The 26718-nt window shown below is 40.8% G+C and overlaps 1 protein-coding gene across 11 annotated transcripts in view; it reads left to right on the top strand.

The window, feature by feature from the left end:
• The first annotated feature begins 2213 nt into the window (after window positions 1–2213).
• LOC143292366 (ankyrin repeat and KH domain-containing protein 1-like) overlaps window positions 2214–26718 on the top strand; it is a 72155-nt gene continuing 47650 nt past the window's right edge. For 7 of the 11 annotated variants that reach the window (XM_076602567.1, XM_076602565.1, XM_076602563.1 and 4 more), the window contains exons 1-14: window positions 2214–2512; window positions 6927–7089; window positions 13638–13794; window positions 14992–15127; window positions 15602–15749; window positions 16911–17159; window positions 19118–19260; window positions 19928–20117; window positions 20390–20581; window positions 22594–22703; window positions 23161–23248; window positions 24093–24220; window positions 25752–25910; window positions 26615–26708. In XM_076602567.1, coding sequence (XP_076458682.1) covers window positions 2339–2512; window positions 6927–7089; window positions 13638–13794; window positions 14992–15127; window positions 15602–15749; window positions 16911–17159; window positions 19118–19260; window positions 19928–20117; window positions 20390–20581; window positions 22594–22703; window positions 23161–23248; window positions 24093–24220; window positions 25752–25910; window positions 26615–26708 — 2131 coding nt within the window. In that variant the 5' untranslated portion in view covers window positions 2214–2338. The remainder of the gene's footprint in view (window positions 2513–6926; window positions 7090–13637; window positions 13795–14991; window positions 15128–15601; window positions 15750–16910; window positions 17160–19117; window positions 19261–19927; window positions 20118–20389; window positions 20582–22593; window positions 22704–23160; window positions 23249–24092; window positions 24221–25751; window positions 25911–26614; window positions 26709–26718) is intronic. The other 4 variants (XM_076602572.1, XM_076602571.1, XM_076602564.1 and 1 more) reach the window with 2 other exon arrangements.

The following is a 26718-nucleotide window of genomic DNA, read 5'->3' as shown; positions in this document are numbered from 1 at the left end:
TTAGCTCGTTTCTTTTATTCATCAACTGATCCGCATTAGTATAAAAACAAGTGCAACTTGCAAACTTATTTACAGGCTTTGGTGTAGGAACAAAATGACTAGAAGAACATTGTGTAGTCTTTTTCTTTGTATTTACAGTATTGCTATTTAGTCTCTTCAGCCCCGCGTATCGCCGGGCACTTTTGCCGGGCGCTTCTCCACGGGCACCACTTTTCCTTTCTTCAGGATCCAGTGAACGCTGTCGTCCGCCGATCTTTGGGCTTCATCTCTCTTCTGGTGTAGTTCCTGGAAAAGAGCATCTTCTTCTTTTCTTTCCTTTGGTGTCATATCTTTACGCATGGCCAACTTTGTGCACCATAAGTCTTCATCCTCTGACTCCTCCTCCTTTGGTTTTCTGAACTCCTTTCTTCTTTTATGATATGCTGCAATCACTTCATCTCTGGCAGCTTCCGAGGAAAACATTAGTCTGACTGGGCGGTTTTTCTGTCCATCGTCCTCAGTTCGCATGTTTCTAAGGCGCCTCACATCCACGGGTTTGTGCTCACATTTGATCTCTGTGAGAAGCTGCTGAATTCTGTCCTGATCATCTGATTTCCTTTCCTGGGCTGATTTTGCTCTGTCTTCTGACAGCCTGAAGATAATTGCATTGGTCTGCCTCCTAACCTGATCTTTGATTTCCTTCATCTGTTCCTTGGACTTTTCTTCAAGCATGTTTTCCACATGTTCTCTAGACTTAACGTCTAACCTGGTTTCAAAAATGTCCAGATCTTCTTCAAGTTTTACTTCAGTTTGGTTCTTGGTGATTTCCTTCACTGTCTCAATCATGTGGTCAGTAAAATGTCCTTTCCTTAGATCTTCGACTTTGCTGTCGATTCTATCCACTTTGATATTCAGTTTTTCCATATCTTCTGTCAGTTTCACCATTCCACTCAGGAACTTGGCTGCTACATTGTTGCAGGATTTGGAGCAGTAGTAGTGCACTACTGCATACTTCTTTTTGCCATCTTTTTATAGCAGACGGTATGTGGCATCATCAATCTTTTCACATTTTGTATGGTACCATATGTCACAGAGCTCGCATTGAAGAGCCTTCTCAGTGCAGGGTTGATTGCATTTTCCACATAAGTTTTTCGTATCATCCTTAGCGTCCGTTACACTGATAGGCACTCCCTCAGAGGGTTTACTTCCTGAAGCTGGGGCAGCATCATAATTATCGTCTGTTAGTTTGTCCTTTTCAACATTCGGTGTTGAGTTTTTTCTGGTACTGGTTATCTGATTGCCTGAAGAGACTGTCTGTGACATGAAATCTGTTTTGTTTTCCTGCTCCTTACACGAACTTATGCATAGAATGAAAAGTCAACTCACCGGCTCTGCCACATGTGCCAGGTGCGTGCGTGCTCAGGTGAAAATCAAAATGGCTCCGGCAGGGGTGGTGGCTATGCCCGATGATATCGAAATATCGTCTGTTCGCCGAATTGTCGGGCTTCACAAAGTTTCTGAGGGACTTCAGAACATGAAAGAACGTTCTGTGCTCACTTCCACAGTAAACAAGACCTGTAATCCTCCGTAATTAGACCAAAACTTCGGTTCTAGCTCAGAGCAATTTTCAAAAACGCCATCTTACTCGCCACGCATGCGCATTCTCATATGTGGGGACTCTCTTTTTCTTCCCCACTTCAAGCGGGCAAAAGGCCTTGTCAGGCCTGCACGCCTTGATATTGATATGATATATGATATTGATATGATGTGATTATTATATGATATGACAGTGTTTATTTTGTTGCTTTTTATCATCAATTTCCCAACAGGGGGTCATGAAGATAGCAATTTTTTTTTGTGAGTACTTACTTTCCATCCCCCCACGCCCCCCCTCTGTTTTTCTTCTTTAAAAAGAATATAAATTGCGTGACATTTTTTTTCGAAAGGGGTTGACATGAATACCATAATAGGGGTTGACATGTCATTATGGAACAACATTATGCAGACGACCCCGAGGAATCGAAAGGGAAAAAAGTGGAATTGAGAGAACTCTGTATAATTATTTCTGCATGAATGTTTTAAGATATTAATTTACTTGTATCTCAAATGTTTTTCAGTCCTCACGAATCTACTCTTTTACCTTTATACGAAAGTACAGCATAAATAACACTTTGAACCCATAGGACGTGGTTTGCTTCTGCGCACAGAGACAATCATCATCCGGGACATTTTGCTGAACAGAATCCACATTTAATATGGCGGTCAAGGTGGTAACTACTACCGTAAAATAAGAAAATTGTGAAAGCTTGAAGTTGTTACATAAACACAGACATTAACTTTTACGTTTACCAGTGTCAAGATGATGCAGGATGGTCCACGAGAAAACGTGAAAGAAACGAATGAAGTAAGAACTGTTGAAATTAACGAAGGCAACCTTACGCCATTACAGACTGTCGAGAAAGCGCATGTGATACCCACACAGTCTAATTTTGGTGCGGATATGTCTGGAAGTGATGACGATGAAGCTTCTGAGGTTAGCTGTGATGAAATGTTTACTACTGTTTCTTTTATGATGTATATAATGTACTTAAAACGCTTGTTGTCTGTGTGCAGTCTTGACTCGGATTTTCACCCACTGTCTAGATTAAACCGTACCATGTGATATATATGCAATGATTGAAAACGTTTGCACACGTGTAGTTTAACTTGCCAGTAAATGTCAGATTAGCAGTTTTCAGCTTATGATTACTTTTCTTGCCTGTATGGCAACCAGAATGCTTGAAATTTGCAAAACCGTATGGAATACCTTGAATTTTATTCGTGCTTGTGGAATGACCCTATTACACACACAAAAAAAACGTCGTAGTTGATATTTTTGATAAGTTATGACCACAAAATGATAATGGGCGTCATTTAATGGATTGTGAAGAATGGATCAGTCTTGAAGGGGTTGATACATACTATTGTTTTACTAGTACATTAGCAATAGAAGAAAAAAGGCCATCTGTATTAGTGTTAATAGTATGTCACAATGTGCACATGCGTGTGTGCGTATGTGCGTGCATGTGCACATTCATTCACATGCTGTATAGTGTGTGCATGTATCTCTGGTGAGTGAATGCACTTACAACGGTTGGTACTCTGTGTACAGTACAGTTTGTTAATATAACATTATCTCCCCTTTCATTTTCAGTTTAATCAAAGGTGAATCACAAGAAATTGACATTTCCTTTAGAGGGTTGCTTTGTTCCAGATTTCAAAGGGTGAACATTTATTTCACTTATTCTTTTTGACTCAGTGAGTGCTGGCCACAACAGCTTCTCTATTTGATCAGTTCAACTTCTGGGCTGTCTTAAGTTAGGACTAGGCCCATCTGCATGTCATATCTTCATCTCGTCCGTCATGCATCTTCTCCATACATTGGAGTTCCCACTGTTCTTCTCCTTTGGTGGTTTCAGTCCAGTGCATGTGTCATGGTTCTGTTTTGGAGGTTTGCACAGGGTGCGGCAAATCCATCTTCATTTCCTTTTCTTGGTTTCCATGCTGATATGAATCTATTTGGCTTTTTCACACAGGTTGGCATTTTGCATTGTTTCTGGCTTCTAAATCAGTAAATGATTAAAATGCATCTCAGACATCAACTATTTTAGCCTGCCAAGTCCCAGCTTCATTCAAAATAATGTGTTAAACTGTCCTCCTTGTGGATGGACAGGAGGAATTTCATTTTGGTCACAGGCTCTTGAATATACACTTGATTTGGTTTTTGATATCTTCATTTGTACGTCTGCCTTTGCTGACAGTGCTGTTCAGGTAGACAATTTCCTCAGTTTGATTTACAAAGGATAATTCTATTCTGAACGCCCAGAGAATAGATTCTGGTTGACAGCAGTATTTGACACATCTTGAAGTAAAAACCATTCATAAAATAATACATGTACATGGTCGCACACTCATTGTTTTTCTCTCTAAAAACATGTATCATTTTGAGATGTGACAAGAAAGATGCATATCATGTACATGTACAAGAACATTAGCGTGCATATAAGCACAAAAAGTGAAAAACATATTAATTTACATGCAGACTGTGACAAACCCACACATGCAGTCAAACTGGCACACATTCACACATATCTGTGAATATTTCAGATGTTTTTGATATTGACTTAGCAATGTCACTGAATCCTTATTCTCGTTCGGCATGTAAATGCAGCTGATTGTGAATTAGGAAGTTTTGGTGTTCCAAGCAAGCTAAGGAATGATTCAAATTCAGTGACCAGATTTTTTTTAATTTTTTATTTCTCTGCTTTACTTACTGAAGTAAATAGTTTGCTAAAACACATGATTACATTATCATGAGAAAACCAAGTAAAGTTTTCTACAACTACAAATGTTCTTTGCTGAAGTCAGTGCCGCTTTTGTAACAGCAATGAGTAGACGTTGCAATCTGATATGATAGTGTTCAGATTCTACTGATTTTATTGATTTATATTTTGTTTATTGTTGTAATGTCATAAACTCGCACGTACAGAGAAGACATTAATAAGTAAAAGCATTCTCTCAGTGTCTTTTAGTTTAGAATTTTTCATTTTTCAAGTTGTTCAAGTGTTTTCCACGCTCTTATCACTTAGAACCCGTTAAAAAGAAAAAGTAATTAAAATTTTTTTATTATTATTATTCTTTTTTTTTTTTTACTGTGCTCTTGCTGGCATCTGTGAGTGTGTGTGTGAGTGTGTGTCTGTGTGTGTGTGTGTGTGTGCGCGCGCTCGTGCGCGTGCACACATATGAAGTGCAGAGATGCCAACTGTTATGACTTCACCGCACTTTGTTATTGCATGATGGGATTTTGTTCCAATGTTACGCCAATGTCAAAATTGTTCTGAGGAGTTCATTTTTCAACTGCATAGCATGGTCACATGCTTTCCTGTCGTAACATTACCCAGATGCTCCAGACCTATCGATCACAAGGCCAGGGCAGTCCCTTCTAACCATAGTCTCACTTGATGATGCTCAGCTAATCGCATAGGTGTTTATATTCGTTATCATTTGTATGCCTTGTAGATAAATTATATATTAGCTGATATGGCTTGGAGTGTTGTTCCTTCCAGATTTAAAATGTTCCTACCAAATTTCCTGATTGTTCCTAGAAACACTTGACAGGGGTTGGCATCTCTGGAAATGAAACCTTGGGGTCTGAGAGAGTGAAGGCAAACAAAAGGAAATGAAAGGAAAGGCTATCTTGTTCTTTCCCACATTTCTTCATTAGTGAATCTGTCTGGCTAGTGCATCTGAAGAATCCTGAGACAGGTGGTGATGAAAGTCTGGAATTTCTTTATGATGGTAACAGTGGTTCACCAGATCTCTTCTCCATACAGTCAGATGGGCTTCACTATCATGAAAATCCTGATCTTTATGTTAATTGTGAGATTTCTTGATGACCACACATTCTTCAACTGATGGAAAGCTGCCCTTACCATGCCAATGTGGGTTCTAATATCAGCATCTGTACCAACCAGCACCCAACTCTGGTAACAACTGAAAGAGATTTTACAAGCAATAGAAAAGTGGTGGGGTCTGATCACTTTATATTGTTTGACTTTAAAGTAAAGCTCATTATTGAAGGATAATTATTTTAGATTCTGTCATCCATGCGACAACCATACACCAGATGCTGTTTCGAGTATTTTTATTTTTGTCATTTTAGTACATTTATTTTTGTTTTTTGGTGAACTGTCAGTTTAAAGTACTAGACACTGTGAAGCTTTGTGTGTGTGTGTGTGTGTGTGTGTGTGTTCCTTTAATGTGTGTGTGTTCCTTTAGTGTGTGTGTGTGTGTGTGTGTGTGTGTGTTTTCCTTTAAACGTGAAGCTGGTTTGACAGAAGGTTGAATTTGAATCTGACATAGAGAAATGCATCAAACTTTCAAGACCAGACAAGGCAGTTCGTTTTGTTTAAAGATCTGAAGATTTTTTTGTGTTCTGCACTTGATTGTGGTTTGAATAGAAATGTCTTTCGTCAGTGTGTAAATCTCAAGGCAACAAGATTTTTTTAATTTTATTATTATTTTTTTTTAACTGATAACTTTTTCTGTTAGTGTTAAGATCATTGAATATAACTGTAATTTAGTGTAAAACTATAAATGTGCCCATGACATGAGCATGCACAGATCTGGTGGTTCAGCATAGTGAGTGACAGTCTGTCAGGTTTGATAACATCGCTTAGATTTCAAGTTAGTAGTGGATCAGAGTAGGTGTGTGCCTACTTGCAAACCATTTAAACCTAGATGTATTCATGTCACTTTCTTATTCTGTTACTTTGCACCCTCCTCCTCCCCAAAAAAACAACAAAACAAACAACCTCCCCCCAAAAAAACAACAAAAACCACGAAAACAACAACAAACAGACAAAACAAAAAACTGAAACAAACCAACTATAAACCCTGAGAATTTACTTCTGGATATGTTTGTTAATCAGTAAGTTTGTTCATGAATCTTTGTTTGGTCAGTCATGACATTTAGATTTGGTAGAAAATTATGATTACTATCAGTATCACATATGGTTTTTGGCCATAGTTTTGTTTGATCATTGTACATTTCAATTTTCCTTTCTTGTCATTGGTTTTGTCTTTGTGAACAGAAATTGTCTGCCTAGATTTATTGTTCACTTTGTGTAAAGAAGCGTTAGCTGATAACGAATTAAGGATTCCATTTTACTTGAAACTCCATTGATTCTGCCTCTGTCTCTCTCTCTCTCTCTCTGTCTTTCTCTCTCTCTCTCTCTCTCTCTCTTGGGTCTTTTTTCCCTCTTTGTTTTCTTCCTTTAAGTTTAATGACTTGTTCCTGGACGGTTTTTGTCATTTCATGTCATGTTTTAAGTAATTGTGCATACAGTATTTATTATTTTTTTAAATGTGAATGATACTAATCTATATATGTATTTGTTTGTGCATAGGTTGACTCTTTCATCTTGGATGAGAATGAAATGGACGGCAATGAAGAAGTATTAGAAACATCCAAATTCCTTCTGGCTGCCGAAACTGAGGAAGGGCAGCAACAGCTTCAGACTGTTGACCCAGAGACTCATGCACGGCTAGAAGCCTTGCTTGAAGCTGCTGGTGAGTATTTGAATTTATATTTGTATTTCTTTTTATCACAACAGATTTGTCTGTGTGAAATTAGGGCTGCTCTCCCCAGGGAGAACACGTCACTACACTACAGTGCCACCCGTTTGTATTTTTTCCTGTGTGCAGTTTTATTTGTTATTCCTATCAAAGTGGACTTTTCTACAGAATTTTGCCAGGAACAAGCTTTTTGTTGCAGTGGGTTCTTTTACTTGTGCTAAGTGCATGCTGCACACGGGACCTCGGTTTATCGTCTCATCCAAATGACTAGCGTCCAGGCCACCACTCAAGGTCTAGTGGAGGGGGAGAAAATATTGGCAGCTGAGTCGTGATTCGAACCAGCTCCCTCAGATTCTCTCGCTTCCTAGGTGGACATGTTACCTCTAGGCCAAAACTCTACTTTGAGTAGAATGATGAAATAACAATAATTCTATCTGATACTTGTACTAGTTAAAATCATCCTGACGGATATTGTAGTTCAGTGATAAGAGCTTTAGATTTTCAGTCTGAGGATTCTTGTTTGAATCATTGTAGCAGCACCTGAAGACTTGGGGATGGAGACAGGTTTTTCCAGTCTCTCAGGTATGTATGTGTGTCAGGTCAGATAGATATATCTGCAACTGGTAACCTGGATCCCAGTACTACCTGTCCCAGTATTACCTGTCACAGGGTCAAATTGCTGGTGACTAAACCAGCATCCCGCCAGTCCTCAGGAGGATGGTGATGAGGGTGGCTAGACACCCTGGTGGAAATAAATGACCCATCAAAGGGCGCCAGCTCTGGAGAGCTACCTGCGGCCACCTAGCTAAGGGAGTAAACCCTGACAGAAAATCCGGTGCGGGGCCCTTAAGGCAGTTGGATGGCAAACTTTGTCACTTTCAAGCAGTTCCTGCGGCCGCGTTGACACCAAAACGTAACAGCTTTGCTGTTCCTTTGGATCTGTCAGCGAGGTGGAGAGGGGGGACAAGCTGCATGGGCAACGATGAACAGCCTGTCTTCCATATTACATTGCCCAGGCTTATATCCGTCCATCCATCCACAAAGACCTTGCACCTACAACCTGGAGAGGACACTCAAGCTTCACTACTAGCACTAGCATCGGAACAACACGTGAAGGAACAGTAACCGGTTATAAGTTAGCACTCAGTTGGGGTAGAGCCGATGCCAGGGGTTGCTTTTGATGGTGGGAGGGACCCTCGCGTCCCACTGGACAGCTACTGCCCGCCCAACTGGGCAGCCCTCAGCCAATTAGGTGCTGTCACGCCACGACCTGCCTTCTTCTATGAGTAGGAGAATATCCGACAAGCAGGTTGTTAATTTCCACACCAAGCAAAAAGAAAACTTCAAGAAACAGATCAACAATGAAACTGGCCTGTTGGAATGTCCGGACAATGATGCCTGGGCTCTCCCAAGATCTGCAAGACATCAGTGACACCAGAAAGATGGCCGTCATAAACAGTGAGCTAAAGAGACTAAAAATGGACATTGCCACTCTGCAGGAAACACGGTTGGCTGACTCAGGAACACTAAATGAGAGGGACTACACCTTCTGGCAAGGAAAGAACTCGATGTCCCAAGAGAGTACAGAGTAGGCTTTGCAGTCAGGAACAGCCTATTCAACATAATCGAACAAGGCAGCGGTGGTTCAGAGTGACTCGACTCTCCGCCTCAACACCTCTGAAGGCTATGTCACTCTCGTCAGCACATATGCTCCAATTCTGTCCGTCTGTCCAGACGTCAAGGGTGAGTTCTATGAAAATCTCACATCAACCATAAGGAACATCCCCAGGACAAAACATTGGCACCAACTGGATCTGATCCTAGTAAGACGAGCTGCCATCAAAAACCTTCTCCACACTCGCTCTTATCACAGCGCAGACTGCGACACGGACCACTCTCTGGTATGCTGCAAGATCAGACTGCAACCAAAGAAGTTCCACTGCTTAAAGAAACGAGCGAACACTTGCATTGACGTCAGCAAGATGTCTCAGCCTGACTTTGTAGAACAGTTCGCAGAGGCCTTTGAGAGAGAATTCGATGCATTGCAGCCCAGAGACTCTTGCCACAGAAAGATAGGAAATGCTACGAGACACCATGCACCGCATTGCTATGGCCACCTTTGGGAAGAAAACCACGACTGGTTGAGGCCAAATCATCAGAGATGACTCCCACTATTGAGGCCAAGCACGCTGCACTCACCGAGTACAAACAGTCACCCAGTGAGAAGAACCTGCAAATCCTCAGGGCCGCCAGGAGTAAGGTTCAGCTTAACGCCAGGCGATGTGCAAATGAGTACTGGACAGAGCTCAGTGAAGAGATAACAGAATGCTGTTGAAAGAGGCAACATCCGAGGGACGTATGATGGCATCAAGAAGGTACTGGGACCAACACAGAGCAAGACTGCCCCCTTCAAATCCTCCACTGGGAAGTAATCAACGATCCTAGCCAGCAGATGGAGAGATGGGTGGAACACTACTCCGATCTCTACTCCACAGAAAACTTGGTGTCCAACTCAGCCCTCGATGCTATCAAGTGCATACCGGTCATGGAAGAATTTGATGCAGAACCAACGGAGTACGAACTCAGCAAGGCCATTAACAGCCTAACATCAGGCAAGGCACCTGGCAGCAGCGGAATTCCCCCAGACCTCATTAAACACTTCAAGACTACTCTTCTGCATCCTCTGCACACAGTCCTCTGTCAGTGCTGGAATGAGGGAGCTGTACTGCAGGACATGAGGGACGCCAAGATCATCACCCTGTACAAAAACAAGGGTGAAAGGAGTGATTGCAACAACTACAGAGGCATCTCGCTTCTCAGCATTGTAGGCAATGTCTACGCTCGGGTCCTCTTAATCTGCCTGCAGAAACTGGCCGAACGCGTTTACCTGGAATCATAGTGTGGTTTCCGAGCAGAGAGATCCACTGTAGACATGATCTTCCCCCTTTGCCAAATCCAGGAGAAGTGCAGAGAGCAGAGGATGCCCCTGTATGTTGCATTCATTGACCTCACAAAGGCCTTTGACCTTGTCAGCAGACACAGCCTTTTCAGGGATCTTCAAAAGATTGGCTGCCCCGACCCAAACTGCACAGCTTGATCGAGTCCTTCCACTCCAACATGAAAGGGACGGTGCAGTTTAATGGTAACCTCTCCAAGCCCTTTGACGTACGCAGCGGTGTCAAACAAGGCTGTGTCCTCGCCCCTACCCTATTTGGAATCTTCTTTGCTCTTCTCCTGAGGCATGTGTTCAGCACAGCGCAGGAAGGGATCTACATGTGGATCAGATCAGATGGCAGGCTCTTCAATCTCGCCCGCCTCAGAGCAATGACAAAAGTCCGCGAAGCCCTCATCAGAGACATGCTCTTTGTGGATGATGCCGCAGTTGTGACCCACACCCAGCAGGACTTGCAGACACTAATGGACCGCTTCTCCCAGGCCTGGAAAGGTTTCGGTCTGACCATCAGTCTCAAAGAACGTCCTAGGCCAAGACACGCCATCTCCACCAGCCATCACCATTGATGACTGCGAGCTTGAAGCCTTCCATCAGTTCACTTACCTTGGGTCCACCATCACCGACAACCTCTCCCTTGACACCGACATCGACAAGAGGATCGGGAAGACAGCCACAATGCTAGCCTGCCTTGCACAAGAGAGTGTGGACAAATCCCAAGCTGACCACGAAGACAAAGATGGTTGTATACAATGCCTGCATCCTCAGCACCTTGCTGTATGGCAGTGAGGTGTGGACCACACATGCTCATCAGGAGCAAAGGCTCAATACCTTCCACCTGAGAAGCTTACGGTGTATGCTCGGCACCTCCTGGCAAGACAAGGTGACAAACACTGAAGTCCTGACTCGCGCTGGCCTCCCATGTATACCATGCTGAGACAGCATCGGCTGCACTGGCTGGGCCACGTTCACTGCATGGAAGATGGTCGCATCCCAAAAGACATCCTTTATGGAGAGCTCGCCACAGTGCAGAGAAGCATCGGCCGCCCACAGCTGAGATACAGACGTTTGCAAACGTGACAGGAAGGCGCTTGAGATCAACACTGAGTCCTGTGAGGACCTTGCAGATGACCGCAGCAGCTGGAGAAGCACTCTCAAGAATCAGCTACTGATTGGTGAGGACAAACTGTCAGCTGCTGCAGCAGATAAGCGAGCTCACAGAAAAGGGACGGCAGCCAACAGACCAGCATCAGCTTACACATGTGACCGTTGCGACAGAGACTGTCTCTCTTGCATTGGTCTCTACAGTCACAGGTGACACTGTTTAGTCCAAGCAGAGAGCCCAGTTAGACATTAGGTTGGATATACTCTCTCTATGGTCAACCATGACCGAAGGAGGCCTACTAGTACAGACCTACCATCTGCATGTTTATTTGCATGAGAAAATAAAATCTGTATGTTAAAGATCCTGTAATCTGTGTTAAGATCCATATGTTAAAGATCCTGTAATCCGTGTTTAGTGTTCCATGGGTATAGTATTCTGATCCAGTGTGTGCGCCCTGAGTGGCAGGGTGAAAAGTCATACACATTAACTAAAGTCCACATGTATAAATGAAGATATTGTGTTGTATTGTGTTGTATTATAGTTTGGTCACAGTAGTATTATTTGTGTGGAATCTGGGGTGCTTTTCAAACAGAAACTGTGTGATTGTGCACATGGAATTTAGTGTGTGGATGCTTGAATGGCATGGTAATAAGTCGTGCACGTAAAAGCCAACTTTCTTTAAAAAGCGTGCACTCCCCTGAAATTGGAATATGGCTGCCTGGTAAAAAATTACCATGTCATGAATTCAACTAAAAACTGTATGAGTGAATGTGGACCTGCAGCCCATGGACAAAGGTGAAGAATAAAAATCCTCTGCCCCTTGCCATTCATGAACAGAGGTGAGAGAAACAAGGCAAGTCACTGAAATTATTTTGCAGGTGATGTGTCCTGTACCTGTTTCTCATAAACTGTTTCAGATTCACAGATACATGTTAGTAAGAGCTGTATGAATATGTATGGGCATGATATATGGATGGGGAATAAGGGAATTGGTGTAAGATGACTTAGTTGTGGTGATGACTAAATTTTACCTTATGGTCATGATGTACATCACCCATCCTTGCCTTCACATCCCCTTCTTCCCACATTTATAATTACAATTTGTACTTTTTTTTTCCCAGAGACATGAAATAAATCAAATGAAATTTTATTTGCGAGTGTAATGTTGCAAGTTCTTGAAAATGTTTTGCACAGTGACTACTGGTTTCATAAAGCTAAGACAGATCTTTTAATGTGTCCTGGGAAAGTCATTGGAGAAAGTTTTGTGAATGTTGAAAAACCGCTTTTTGATTCACTTAAAAAAAAAAAAAAAGAAGAAGAAAATACATAAATTTGTTCAGTTGCCATTCATTAAGTTTAATTTCTACATTCTGCTTCTTTGTTTTGTTGTTGTTCAGGACAATATCTTGTTTTCTTCAATTTGGTTGGTTGGCTTGTCTTTCCATTTTTCTGATCGTTGATAACAAATAGCCTGGAGGTGACAGTTTGTACATTGTCTGCATGTGTATTCAGTTTAACATACATTTCAGTCAAAAAGAAGCAATAAGAATAAACTATAAAATGCTTTATGTTGGTTTTGGACTCACTTGTGTAAACAAAGTGAGTCTGTTATAACCCAGTGTTTGGTTGTGTGTGTATGTGTGTGTGTGTGTGTGTGGTTGTGCGTGTGTGAATGAATGTCTGTGTGTCAGTGATTAACTTAAACATTTCCACTTCAGACCTGTTTATGCTACGACTTAGGTGTAGCATTCTCCTCTTTTGAAGCTATTGCTCTGCTGCTACACATCAATACAGATATTTTTTAATGTCATTTGTTGACGTTAGCATTGTGTGTAAGACTGTTTTCTCTTGCCTGAACATGCTTGGTTCCAATCTGCTTTATGGCTTAAAAAAAACCAAAAACAAAAAACCTGAAGCTTTGTAATATCAAATACAGAACACGTTTTAATGATTTTTGATTAAAACAAAATATATATGTTTTATATATTTTTTATTTATCTTTAAAAAAAAACAACACAAAAAACATATCACAAGTGAGTCCAGAAGGCCTTGCCTCTCTTGTTTTTCATGATGACAAAGGTAAAAGGATAATATTTAAGCTGTGATTGGTTTGTATCAGAACCTGCTGCAAGAACTAATTAGTTTTATTTGATTATTGATAAGTAGGATTTAACTTCAATCAAGAATTCCTGGAATATTGCATTTGCATATGATTATGAATATTACGTGACAATCATGAAGGCATGCTTGTACACACACGCTCATTCTTCTCTTCCCTGAACTCTGTGAAGAGTCATTGGGGTACTGCACAGAACTGTTCACCAAATTCTTCCAGGTCTGCGAGTTGTGTGTCAAAGCCTGGATTTCACTCAAACCTAAAAATACACTCACAAGTGTGCTCTTGCCATGTCTGTCTGTCTGACCCAGTCTTGAGCACTCATTCACAGTCATGAGGATGGACTGAGTTAATCTTGGTGTTAACTGCAGGCATCAGCAAACTCTCTTCAAAGGACGGGAAAGCTCTCACTGACCCTGAAGTTTTGCGTACTTTGACCTCATCAGTCAGCAGTGCACTGGATGAAGCTACCCAGGCCATAAACTGCATGCGTTCTGAACAACAGGGTCAAGCACAGGGAGCAGAGGGGTAAGCAATATCTATTCTTATCAGTAATCAGTTTCCTTTTCTTGGACAGTAAGTAGCCATTCAGTAATATATTGCAAGTGTGTTGTGGGTGGAAGTGGATCAACTGAAAAGCCAATTTTGGAAGGATGATAAAGAAATGGAACATGAAATGGCGCCCAAGTTTCTGGGATGAAGAGAAATCTGCTTGTGTTATCTGATACTCATGTTAAGAAAATGGGAGTCTTGAAATCAAGTCAAATAAAAAAAAGTCTTTATTGCTCCATATAAATTGATTATGCTGGAGACAGTGTTGAGAAACAGTTTTTGTGTGAACAACAGTCTGGATCAGCATTTGTTGGTGTTTTTTGTGTGTGTGTTTGTGCGTGTGGGTATGTGTGTTTGTGTGTGGAAAAAGCCATTTATTTTCACTTGAGAGCTGATTTGGTGAAGGCAGGATCCCAGTCTCATGCATTTGTAAGTGATGAACAGTTGAGGATGGTGACAGTGGTCACAGCGGCTTTACTGATGTAATATGTAAAAGTCATGGTGATGATGGTCAGAGCGGCTTTACTGATGTAATATGTAAAAGTCATGTGTATTAACAGTGGTGTAAACAGTCGGTACACATTTCCTAAGCCAAGCGCAGTTTTAAAGAGGTTTATCACATACAGAAAACTTGAGTGACATTGGATAGATTTCATTTTTGTTGTTTTGTCTATTTTTTAAGCAGTGCTTGGTGTGTAAAAAGACAACACAAACCAACACATAATCCATACAGAAAAGTCTTGTTTTACTTGTAGGCTTGTATGTAAGTTTAAATTTTAGATTATTTTTTATTTTCAGCTGATAATTCAAGCAGTGTTATGTCATTTTGTGTTCCAACCTTAATAGCATTGACCACTAATACCAGAGTTGCAGAAAATAAAGTCGATGAATCGATTGATGCTGTTCTTTAGTTCAGGATATGAATATTGTTTCATTAGATTTTTATGTCAGAGTGTTTTACAGGAATTTAAGTAGATGAATCAGTTGATTGATGCTGCTTTCAGTTCAGGATATGAATATTGTTTGATTCAGTTTTTATGTCAGTGTTTCACAGACACCAGAAAAGAATTGCAGAAATTAAAGAAGATGAATCAGTTGATTGATGCTGTTTTTAGTTCAGGATATGAATATAGTTTAATTAAAATTTTATGTCAGAGTGTTTTACTTTGGCAGAGCTCAAGCCCTTGCTGAGCGGGACGCAGGTACTGTTCGCAAACTGTACGAAAGTGGCAGTGTTCCTGACACAACTGAAGAAGGGGAAAGTCTCCTGTCCTTGGCGTGTTCTGCAGGCTATTATGAACTGGCTCAGGTATTGCTTTTAAGGACTCGTTTTTGCTTTGCTTTAGATGGGGTTATGAGCTGAAGGACTAAATAGTGCTACAGTGATCATGATTTTGGTGATATATTAAGGACACACCACGTTTCACACACTTGAACTGTTCTGATGGGTGAGAAAACTGATGTATACATATGCAAACAATATAGTATCTTGGCATAACATTCAGAATTTGGATTTTATGGATGACATTTCATGTCTGGAAAAGTAGCTGCTGTAAGGTCAACTTGTTGAACGACATATGTGTACCTTTGATTTTTCTACCTGCTCAGAAGACTTCATTGGACAGCATTTACTTAATTGGTACACACTACATTCTTGATACTTGATCAAGCGGCCCAGTATATTGTTGATGTTAGCCTGAAGAAACTTATTATCCCAGAATATGACAGAACAAAACCATGAATCTTCCTAGTATTGGAAATGAGTTATCACCCTACTTTCCAGGTTCTGTTAGCTATGAATGCCAATGTTGAAGACCGTGGCATCAAAGGAGACTGTACACCATTGATGGAGGCTGCAAGTGGCGGGTTTGTGGACATTGTCCGCTTGCTGCTTCTGCATGGAGCCGATGTCAATGCACAGTCTTCTGCTGGTGAGGTTTCGGCTTGTTGATTTTCATGCTGGCTGCTGCTGCTGCTGTATTCTTAGGCTGTAGCTCCCAGGTCCACTTGTTTTTATGAGTCAGCTTTTAAAAGCATGACCATTTGTAGTCTGCCGTTCAGGCAGACATACCTATCTTCTAGGGTGGGCCACATTGGATATATTTGTGTCCATGGTCTGCCAAACACTGACATGGATTATGGGATCTTTGATTTGTATGATACTGTAATTGATTGTGGGTATGGATACCCATAGAAAGATTGATAGTTCTATTTCATGCTTTTGTGCTGTTTTTGACTTGAGTGCGAGATTATTTTTGATTCAGGTGTGAAAACCAAGTCTTTGTGATACCCCGATTTGGTTATTGTATTTGGTCTGTTGTAACTTCATTTTGTTACTTAGTCACATGCAGTATTTATTGAATGTTATTTGATAGTGCTAATTCCTTTCAAGCAGTTTTATTGTTGATAGTTTGGGTTTGAGTCGTGTAATTTTCCATTATGTGTTAAATGTTGATCTCCTTTCATTAGTTTAAGAGTTTACTTTTTTTTTTTATTCACAGTATCCTTGCTTAGGATTTACATATCTGTTTATTTGTTGGTTTTTTTTTTTTATCTTTGTTTTGGTTTTTAATTGGTTGTATTATATGCCCATTTAGCTGGTTAGAAAAGATTACCTTTTTGGTAATTTGGCAGGCTGTCCCACATTCTTTTCCTTTGAGCTGTAAATGCCAGTGTTGAACATGGAGGTATCAGAACTAGATTGTAGTGGGTTGTACAGGGTAGTTACTTTGCAGACTGATTGATTGACTTGTTGAATTATGATGTATTTTTGTGTGTGCAGAGGTTCTTGTATGTGTGTCCAGTAGGGTTTATGTGCACTTGCTTGAGATATACTTAGGAGAATAAGTGTAGGAAAAAATATATGAAAATCTGGAACATAAATATTAAAAAAACAACAACCAAAAACAACCCCAGAATATGCTATATCTGTATGTTTATTTGTTGTATATCCAATCATCAAACTTTCTTATGAAATGGAAGGATTGCTATTTTCGGTTGTTCTGGTTTTATTTAAATACATTTTGGATTTTTTGTTTGTGATTTTGTCATTGTCATTTTATTAACAAAATATGTTGATATGAACATTGTAGATGATGACACTGCAGGTAACACCCCTTTGCATTCTGCTGCCTGTGCTGGCCACACAAACGTTGTGAAGGAGTTGATTGCCAATGGTGCATTGGTCGAAGTGCACAACGAGAACGGCCATACCCCATTGATGGAGGCAGCCAGTGCTGGGCATGTGGACATTGCTCAGCAGCTGCTGGCAGCTGGAGCAGGAATCAACACCCACTCCAATGAGTTCAAGGAAAGTGCACTGACTCTGGCCTGTTACAAAGGTAAGGATGCTGGCCACACAGTTTTGTCAGTGGAAAAACAAATCTGTTATTTTATTGTTTGGGGTCTAGAATTTTTTCAATGGAGTGCATTTTACAGAGCTTCAGAGTTTGAGAGTAGTAATAGAGAACACTAGTCACCATGGTCTTTGAAGTGTAGGGTAGGTGGTGGGAAGGAGGCCAGAAAACCATGGCAAAAGGCTGGTGTTAGTTCAGATATGTCAGTGCTTCAGTGTAGAATAGTGTTTCATCTTGTGACATGTGGCTCCAGGGCTTGACATTAACTTTTTTCCCGCTTGCCCAGTTGGGCAAGTCACTGGAAAATTCACTTGCCCGGACAGAATTTGCACTTGCCCAACTTTCAGAAACTTACATGCATCACCAAATGCTCACATGCGCACACACACACAAACACACACACACAAAGAAGTAGTCAAACCCTTTTTTTTTTTTAATTACATTTAACATGGAGGTTGCTTAGCAACGGAGCTTTCCACAATGTCTTTTGATATGTGTCGATCCCCTCAGCAAAACTGGACTTTGACCCCTACCCTGCCTCCATCCTTTCTGCTATTCCCAGTGTGACCATGTAAAAGGGGTGGGTGGTTTTGGGAGGGGGCGAGGGGGGGGGGGTGTGGGTTAAGGATAAGCAAGTCTAAATATAGGAGGTAGTGTCTGGAGGAGGGGAGCAAGAGAAAGTTAGGGGGGAGGGGGGTGAAGGAATGGGGGGGGGGGGGGGATTGTGGAGGTCATGTTTGTGTTGACTTGGTTTAAATTATGATTCCAAAGAATAGCTGTTTCCTTTTTGATAAACCAACTGGACCTTGACACTGAAATGCGAGGGAGAGAGAGTGAGAGAGAAAAAGAAACTGAATGAGACAGAAAGGCAGACAGGTCATGGTCAAAGAAAGGAGGGGAGGGTGGTAAAGGGATAGCGCGGCAGTGATTTTGACAACCTTGCAAGTGGAGGGGTGAGGTGTAGGTGGAGGAAGAGTGGGGGTGGGTGGGGGGAGGAAGATGGGTACAGCCATCCATGTAGGTTGCCCTCTTGGACTGACCACAGACAGGCCTGGTTGGCCATCATGTAACACCGATGGGCAGGTGCAGGCAGTGAACTTTCCTCCGAAGAACCCATCGCCACATGAGCAGCATCAAAACTCCCCACTTTGTTGTTGTGGACCCCTATGGTTGGCCAAAACATTTTTTTCTTTCCTCATAAGTCATACTGAAATCTTTTTTTAGCGTACTGGTGTATTCTAAGTCAAAATGATGTACAAATTACCCCAAAATGGTACTGGTAAACAGGTCTGTCATAGAAACAAACTATGGTGTGTGTTTTTTTTGTTTAAAGTGGAACGACAGAGTATGTTGTGACATGATTTTTTGAGTTGTGATGTGATGTGCGGAAGATGAACTACGCTATAAGAAAAATAACCAATGGCTCTCCAAAAATAGTAACCAATGGCAAATCACCTTTTAGAGCTGCATGACAGCTCTCTTCTCCTGGTTACCACTTGTCACAGTCAGACCCAAAACATCGTCTGCTAGAGGAAGAGTGTCAGACGATCGGTATTGGAAGCGTGATGGATATTTTTGAAAACAAACATGCTAGTCTTAACTCGCCCGGTTGGGCAAGTTTGGTTTGGGCAATACTTGCCCGACACGATGATCTACTTGCCCCGGGCAGTTGGGCAACCGTTAATGTCAAGCCCTGGGTTCTCAGACAAGAGAGAAACAAATTCTATTGTTCCTACTCTGAATAACTGACCTGGGACCAGACTGAATTCTTGGCAGTTTTTACTCTTGCTATCCATTTAATCAGTCATGCTTCTTCCCCAGCTTCTTTTGTGTAATGCTTCTTTTGTATAATAAGCAGCTTTCCTCATCCTTTATATGTCACTGAAGATAACATTTTCCTTGCAGCTTTGTGTGTGAGAATTATATGTGTTTTTGTTGTGCAGGTCATCTGGAGATGGTGAAGTTCTTGCTAGATGCTGGGGCTGACCAGGAGCACAAAACTGACGAAATGCACACAGCTCTGATGGAGGCTTCCATGGATGGACACGTGGAAGTGGCTCGCCTCTTGCTGGACAGTGGCGCTCAGGTCAGTTTGCTGGAATAGCGTAGTGCAAGCAGAGTATTCTGTTTGGCGGTTCTTGTTTGATGTAGTTTGTATTAGTTTTCAGTTTTGATGTTTAGGTACAGGGTGAAAAGTTGACATAATTAATTTTTACGGTTTACTTTGCTATACTGTCTTGCTTTTTTCTTCTTCTTCATTTTAATTCTACTTTACCAAGATTGTTCCATATCTGATTAGCACACAAGCCTGCGGTTGCTGATTTCTGTATCTTTAACAGAAAAAACATGAAAATGCATGGTATATTACAGTGATATCAATCAGAAGTCAGTGGTATATATTTCGAAGGAAGCTAATCCACTTGATGGAAAGAATGTTCAAGTCTCTCTTTCTTCCACACTTCAGTTTGAGTGAGCAAAAGAGATTTTTGTGTGATGCAAGAGCTTTGATAAAGCTTAATTTGTGATAAAAGGTTTGGTTTGGTGTTTGGAATGGGGCAGTTGGGTAGAAAGCAGTCAACCGACAACAAACTCTTTCACAACCTTGATAAATGACATGAGTTGAATGCGGGCCAACGTGTCAGTCTGTGTCTTAAAATGTTTGAATGGAGAGATCGAACTCGAAGTGGAAAGTATTGTTCTTCACCCCATTGCCCTCCCTGTTCTTTAACTAACGAGACTTGCTGACTGTGCAGGTCAACATGCCAGTGGACAGCTTTGAGTCCCCCCTGACCCTGGCAGCCTGTGGCGGCCATGTGGAGCTGGCCAACCTCCTGATCGAACGTGGGGCCAACATCGAGGAAGTCAATGATGAGGGATACACGCCGCTCATGGAGGCAGCCCGGGAAGGGCATGGTGAAATGGTGGTTCTGCTTCTCTCTCATGGTAAGGTTTTCAAAGATCGGGAGAAAGTAAAAATGGACAAGATGCCAGTGCTTTTTAACACAATGTTTTGATTAATGTGCACCAACTCATTTATTTTTTATTTCATGATTTCACAGATCCTGTTTGAACTGTACACTTTCAGTCCAGGTTTTCTGTGGATCAAAAGATTCTCAGCTCAAACAATGATATACTTGAATTTCTCATGTAAACAGTAAGCAAAAAACACGCAAAAAGTAATGAGATGCTAAGAACGGTTCTTTTCTTAAACTCAGGTGCTGACATCAATGCCCAGACAGAAGAGACGCAGGAGACAGCTCTGACACTGGCCTGCTGTGGTGGGTTCAAAGAGGTAGCAGAGTTTCTGATCAAGGCTGGAGCAGACTTGGAGCTGGGCTGCTCCACTCCTCTCATGGAGGCATCGCAGGAAGGGCATCTGGATCTTGTGGATTTTTTGCTTGGGGAAGGTAAGCAGAGATCTTATCAGTCAATCAGTGTTTTAGTTTTTGAGACCTAATGAAACGATTGCCAATGGACTTTTTTTTAGTTAGACTTAGGATGTTTGGAGAGGCAAAAAAATCATGCTGTTCCCAGACCTGTCTACCATCCACTGTGTGGCTGTGTTTTTACGATTTTTAAATGTCAGTTTGGGCATAAACTGAGGAATGAAAACTCTGCATATTGTCCAATAAATAGCCACACCTGAATTTGTTTAGGGAAATTCCATTTGGCCTGCATGGACAATAGTTTCCTTTGCCTATCTGTGGCTTGAAGTTTTTTCATGGGCGCCATTTTGTATTGTTGGGCTCAGAAAATTGATTACAACTGATGGAAATATAAGATGATGTTGCTCCAACAGATCTTGAATATTGGTTTTTAAAAGCAAAGCAGATTTTATTGAAGGCCTACAAAAAAAAAAAAAAAAGAAAAGAAAAGAAAAAAAGGCATTTAACACAGAACCAAGTAAAAAGTCTTCTTCTGCATTGTATTCAAAATGCAGGTCAGATGTTATTCCAACATAATGTTTTGGTGAACATTACATTTTGTGTGATGCTGTGATCATTAACCCCTTCAGTGCCATACTAAATAACCCTGTTTGTATTCCTGTGTGCTGGGCTAAAATTGTGCTTTCTTGGGTAGGTTCATTTGACTGTTCACTGCACATTCATTTATTGAGATATCTCTAAGAATTTTGGCATGTTTTTTGCTCATACCCCTGGCTATGCTGTGACATCATAATTTTCTGATGATGTTAGAAACTGATGTAGTAATCATGGATGTACATGACATTTTTTATATTTAAAAAAAAAACCCATACTTTCGGAACATACACTCACACACTCCAGAGCATATGACAACAAACACATTGTAAAATTTGATTTTTTTTTTTTTTAATATAATTTTCAACTGAGAAAAAAGATATATAACATACAGGTAATGCCAGTGCTCAAACTCGGCATGGTAGTCATGAAACAACCCTACCAGTAATACTGTGCGCCAGGGCAAAATGTAGCTTTCCTTGGTAGGTTGATTGTACTGTTCATAGCTCATTCATATCTCTAAGATATATTGCATGCTTTTTCCTCATACCATTGGCGGTGATGTGACAATACAATTGTTTGATATTATCAGTAATTGTTATAGTAAACATGGAAAAACAAGATATTTTTCAGACAAAGAAAACCCTTTTCAGAACATAAACACACTCATTCCACAACATAAAACCAAGAGAAACACTGCAAAAACTGGTTTCCATGTATAACAAAACTTTTTAACAAAAAGGTAATGCCAGTTCAGTAACCTGGCATGGTAGTCCATGAAACAACCCTACCAGTAATACTGTGTGCCAGGGCAAAATACCGCTTTCCTGGGTAGGTTCACTGAACTGTTGACAGCTTATTCATTTGCTAGGATATATCAAAGATTTTTGTTTTGTTTTTTTCCCTTACACCTTTGGCTATGATGTGACAATTTACTTGTTTGATATTTTCAGTAATTGTAGTAAACATGGATATACATTTTTTCAGAGAAAAAAAACCACCACTTTTCACAACATAAACACACTCATTCCACAACATAAAACCAAGAAAAATACTGTAAAAACTGGTTTTCATGTACATTTACAATCTGGGAATAAAAAATATATTACAAAAAGGTATTATGAGGGCATGCCATTGCCACTGAGAACCACAAGCTGATTTTTCTCTCCTTTGTCCATTTTTGCCTTTTTTTATTATTATTATTTTTTTTTAATAAGATGCAAATTTTAAACTGTTTTATTCTTCCATTTCTCCTCAATTGATTTTAAAAAACAACAACTTTCGGCTACATATGATTAGTTAAATAGATCTGTGTTGAAGTGATTTTTTTTTTAAATGCAGTTCTGGAATCCCGCATCCATATACTTACATTGTAGATAATTAAAGGAAGGTCTTATGTCTCAGCATCTGTAAGACCCATGCTTGAAATTGTGTTGCAGCCTCAAATGTCCATGCACAGACTGGCACAAATGACACAGCATTGACCTACGCTTGTGAGAATGGTCATACTGATGTGGCAATGAGACTTCTAAGTCATGGTGCCTTCCTGGTAAGTTACTGCAGATCTAGAAGATTGAGCATATTATAGTTAAATAATTCATGAAAAAAGATATTTCCATAAAAATAAATTCTCTACAATTTACACAAGACAGACAGCGTAAGACTTAATGAGACATTGTGATGAATTATGTAATGTGTATGTTGGTTGATTGCTTCGGTCTTTCGTTACATTGTTGATCATAAATTCAAGTTGATGTCTTTTTTTGTGTGTGGTCATTTGTGTGTGTGTGTGTGTGTGTGTGTGTGTGTTTCTGTATCTGTCACACTCATGAATCTGCCAGTACTGAAATACATAAACTCCCACATGGTTGGATTGATTGTATATTCCTTTATCCTTGTTGACTTGAATTTTGGATAATACAGTCACCTTGATTCATGCCTGTGTGTACAATAGCAAATATGCTGTATTTAACAGACTTAATGGGGGGAAATCTTTTTGTGACCAGGAACATGAAAGTGAAGGAGGACGCACCCCGTTGATGAAGGCAGCGCGGGCTGGTCACTTGTGTACCGTGAAGTACCTGATCAAACAAGGTCAGTTAGAACAAAGCATTTAATGTTGTCTCACTTTCTGAGATACAGTGGAAAAGATGCTTAGCCAGAATTGAAATGTAATCACTTAGACCAGTTAGATTGAGAACACCATTGGCTAAGACTGCCTCTGGTGATCACGAAAATGAGCTTACTGCACAAATCTTAAAAATGGTTTGTCTGTTCTTGTCATTTCTAAATCAGTTGAGTGACAGTTAATTTGCATATGTAGCGAGAGATTGTGATACTTGTTAAAGAAGCCTTATTTTAAAAAAAACAAAAAAACAGAAATCAAATCTGTGAAACTTTGAGGGTTCAGGCTGGGGGTTGTGGTAAATGAAAATTTCAATGTCTTCATGAGTTGAATTCAAAAGCAGCAGAGAACATTTGTAGATAATTAGGACTGATGGTGAAGGATTGTTTAGATGTGTAGAATAGTCAGGCAAGGTCAAAGCTATCAGACCTGTCAGCTGCTACATAATGAACATAATTTGCTATGGTTGAGTGCTGTTTGTTGAGCTTGTGTAGCAAATGCTATGGTCAGATTAAATAAACTGTTCTCACACCCCCTCTCTCCCGGATCAGTTTGAAGATGACACCTGCAGACAAAGCATGCACGGTTGACAATAGTGATGAGGTAATGTTTGACACAAGAGTTTCTTGGATCCACAGCAGAACCTATGATAATCAGGCCTGTCATTATGTGCATATGTTTGTGTCTTTTGCAGAAAATGTTTTGGTGTGCTAGGGACAGATGGCATTTGCTACTGTTATTTTCTCCAAAATATTACTGACAACTGTGGGGTTGGCAGGTCTGAGCTTTGAACAAGAGTGTGATGTGTGACAGGGGCCAACGTGAACCGCAGCACATCGACCAACGACCACACAGTACTTTCCCTAGCTTGTGCTGGAGGTCATCATCAGGTGGTGGAGGAGCTCTTGAACAATGGAGCTGATCCCAATCACAAGCTGAAGGTAGTGTACCTGATTGTTGTTTTTGTCTTCAGGTTGGTCTTGTGTCAGATATGTTCCGTGCCTTATGTTCCCTGTTTTATAATGAGGTCTACAACAAAGAGGTAATATACTTTGCCTAACCTTCAAGAAAAACCATAGCTTTCACACAGATATGCACAGTTGTGCATATGCACATGCAAACCCACCACATTATACACATATACAGATATGGTGGGTGTGCACTCACACACACACATGAATACAAATGGATGTATAGTAACAAGATTATCAAGTTCAAATGTCAAAGATTGTACTCTTGTAAGTTGACACCCAACTGGCCTTGAATAAAGTGCACAAGATTGAAAAACATGTTTTGCATGTTATTTCAGAAAATTATGGTGAACAATTGAGCTAATTTGTTTGTAACAGGAATATGAATACCTCACAGAAAAAAAATTGTGACAGTGTGTCAGACAAGGCTTCATTAGAAAAAATCGTGATAGTGTGTCAGACAAGGATTCATAAGAAAAAATCGTGATAGTGTGTCAGACAAGGATTCATAAGTGTCTTGGTTTATAGGGGGGGAAAAAAAGCAAAAAATTACTTGTTGAACAGACAGCAAAGTTACAAAGTAGTTGAAAATCAGTCTGCCTCATCAGCAAGTGAAACCCTGTACCAGTGGAATCGCATAAAATCAACACATTTTACCAACATTTTCAGTGAAGGCACACCATATTCAGGACTCCCAGAATTAGAGAGGAGGTGGGGGGAGATTGTTTTGCACTGTTCAGGTTCAATCTGGGCTTACTTTTGGCTTGATCGCCCAAAGCATTAAGATAGCCTTGTGTCTCATTTGAAAACACGGTAACATGCAAATACAGGAAGTCAGTGAAAGGACAGAAAGGAGAAAATGTGAAAAAGACAGCCACAAATGTAGGACAGGTCAGGAAACCAGGATAGCTGCGGATGCTGCTTGGTAAACACAAGGGAGGCAACATACAAGGTAGGCTGCTAGCTGCAGCTACTTGGGATTTCTCTGCATGGCTGGACTAGAAGTATGGACAGGACAGGGTCTGCACCAGTGGGTCAGGGTATATTTGTATTTTGTATTTCTATTTCTATTTCTCTTTGTCACAACAGATTTCTCTGTGTGAAATTTGGGCTGCTCTCCCCAGGGAGAGCGCGTCGCTACACTACAGCGCCACCCATTTTTTTGTATTATTCCTGCATGCAGTTTTATTTGTTTTTCCTATCGAAGTGGATTTTTCTACAGAATTTTGCCAGGAACAACCCTTTTGTTCCCGCGGGTTCTTTTACGTGCACTAAGTGAATGCTGCACACAGGACCTCGGTTTATCGTCTCATCCGAATGACTAGCGTCCAGACCACCACTCAAGGTCTAGTGGAGGGGGAGAAAATATCGGCGGCTGAGCCATGATTCAAACCAGCGCGCTCAGATTCTCTCGCTTCCTAGGCGGACGCATTACCTCTAGGCCATCACTCCATAGTTTGTGTAATTTAGTTTAAAAATGATGTGGTTTTTCTTTTTGCAGGATGGCTCCACGATGATCATCGAGGCTGCCAAAGGGGGTCACACGACGGTGGTCAAGATGTTGCTGGAGTGGCCCAACCGCCTGATGCTTACTTCCTCCATGGACCTGGCCCAGCCCGACATGCCTCACATGAACATGACCCAGGGAACTCTGGAGGAGGTAGATACTCGTGTTGTAAAATGGTGTTGGGGATGCAGTAGTCGTATCCCTGAAGGATGCCACATCGGTCACTGTAATGTTAAGATAGGAATGTAGATGTAGTATTTATAACTCTGTAAGAGGCTGCACCTGTTTGTGTATTGTTGACAGGCAGTTAGATATATTGTGGTGTTCATGTTTCTGAAAGAGGCCTCATCTGTCAGTATATTGTTTTTTATGTACACTTGTTGAATGTGTGTATGTTGTAATTTGTTAAGTTGCTCTGCATTTTGCTGTGATATATCTGCTCTGTTAAAAAAAAAGCGAAAGGCTGGGATGGGAGGACAGGGTGGCATAGTTGATGTTGAAGTGTTCATGATCAGATTAACAGCACATTGCTTTGAATTATGTCATTACGTAATGTTAGGGGAATAATATCTTATTTCATTCTGATGTGTCAATCATTGTGTATATATGAAGGATAGTGGTGCCCCAAAAGTTCGAATTTTTTTTGTATATTGCCAAGTGTGATTTTTTGGTTCTGATGATAGCTTTAACTCCATGCATTTTGTTTTTCTGGATAATAGATTTTGCCTGTGCAGCGATTTCAACAAACTTATACCTTATATGTCTAACTCTTGCTGACTACTTTCCCCTTTGGGTGTGCATGTGTGTGAATGTTTGTGATTCATGATGATTTAATTTTGCCACTGTGAACTTTTCAGCCAAGAGTTCCTGTGCAAGGCCTTGCTCATATTGTCCCACCCAGTGAGCCTGACTCCCAGATACCAACTTGCCTCAACTTCAGTTCTAGTCCAGGTCAGTATGC

Source organism: Babylonia areolata, chromosome 18 (genome assembly GCF_041734735.1).
Source record: "Babylonia areolata isolate BAREFJ2019XMU chromosome 18, ASM4173473v1, whole genome shotgun sequence".
NCBI lineage: Eukaryota > Metazoa > Mollusca > Gastropoda > Neogastropoda > Buccinidae > Babylonia > Babylonia areolata.
The sequence above is the reverse complement of the archived record's forward strand: the minus strand, read 5'-3'. Positions and strand labels throughout refer to the sequence as shown.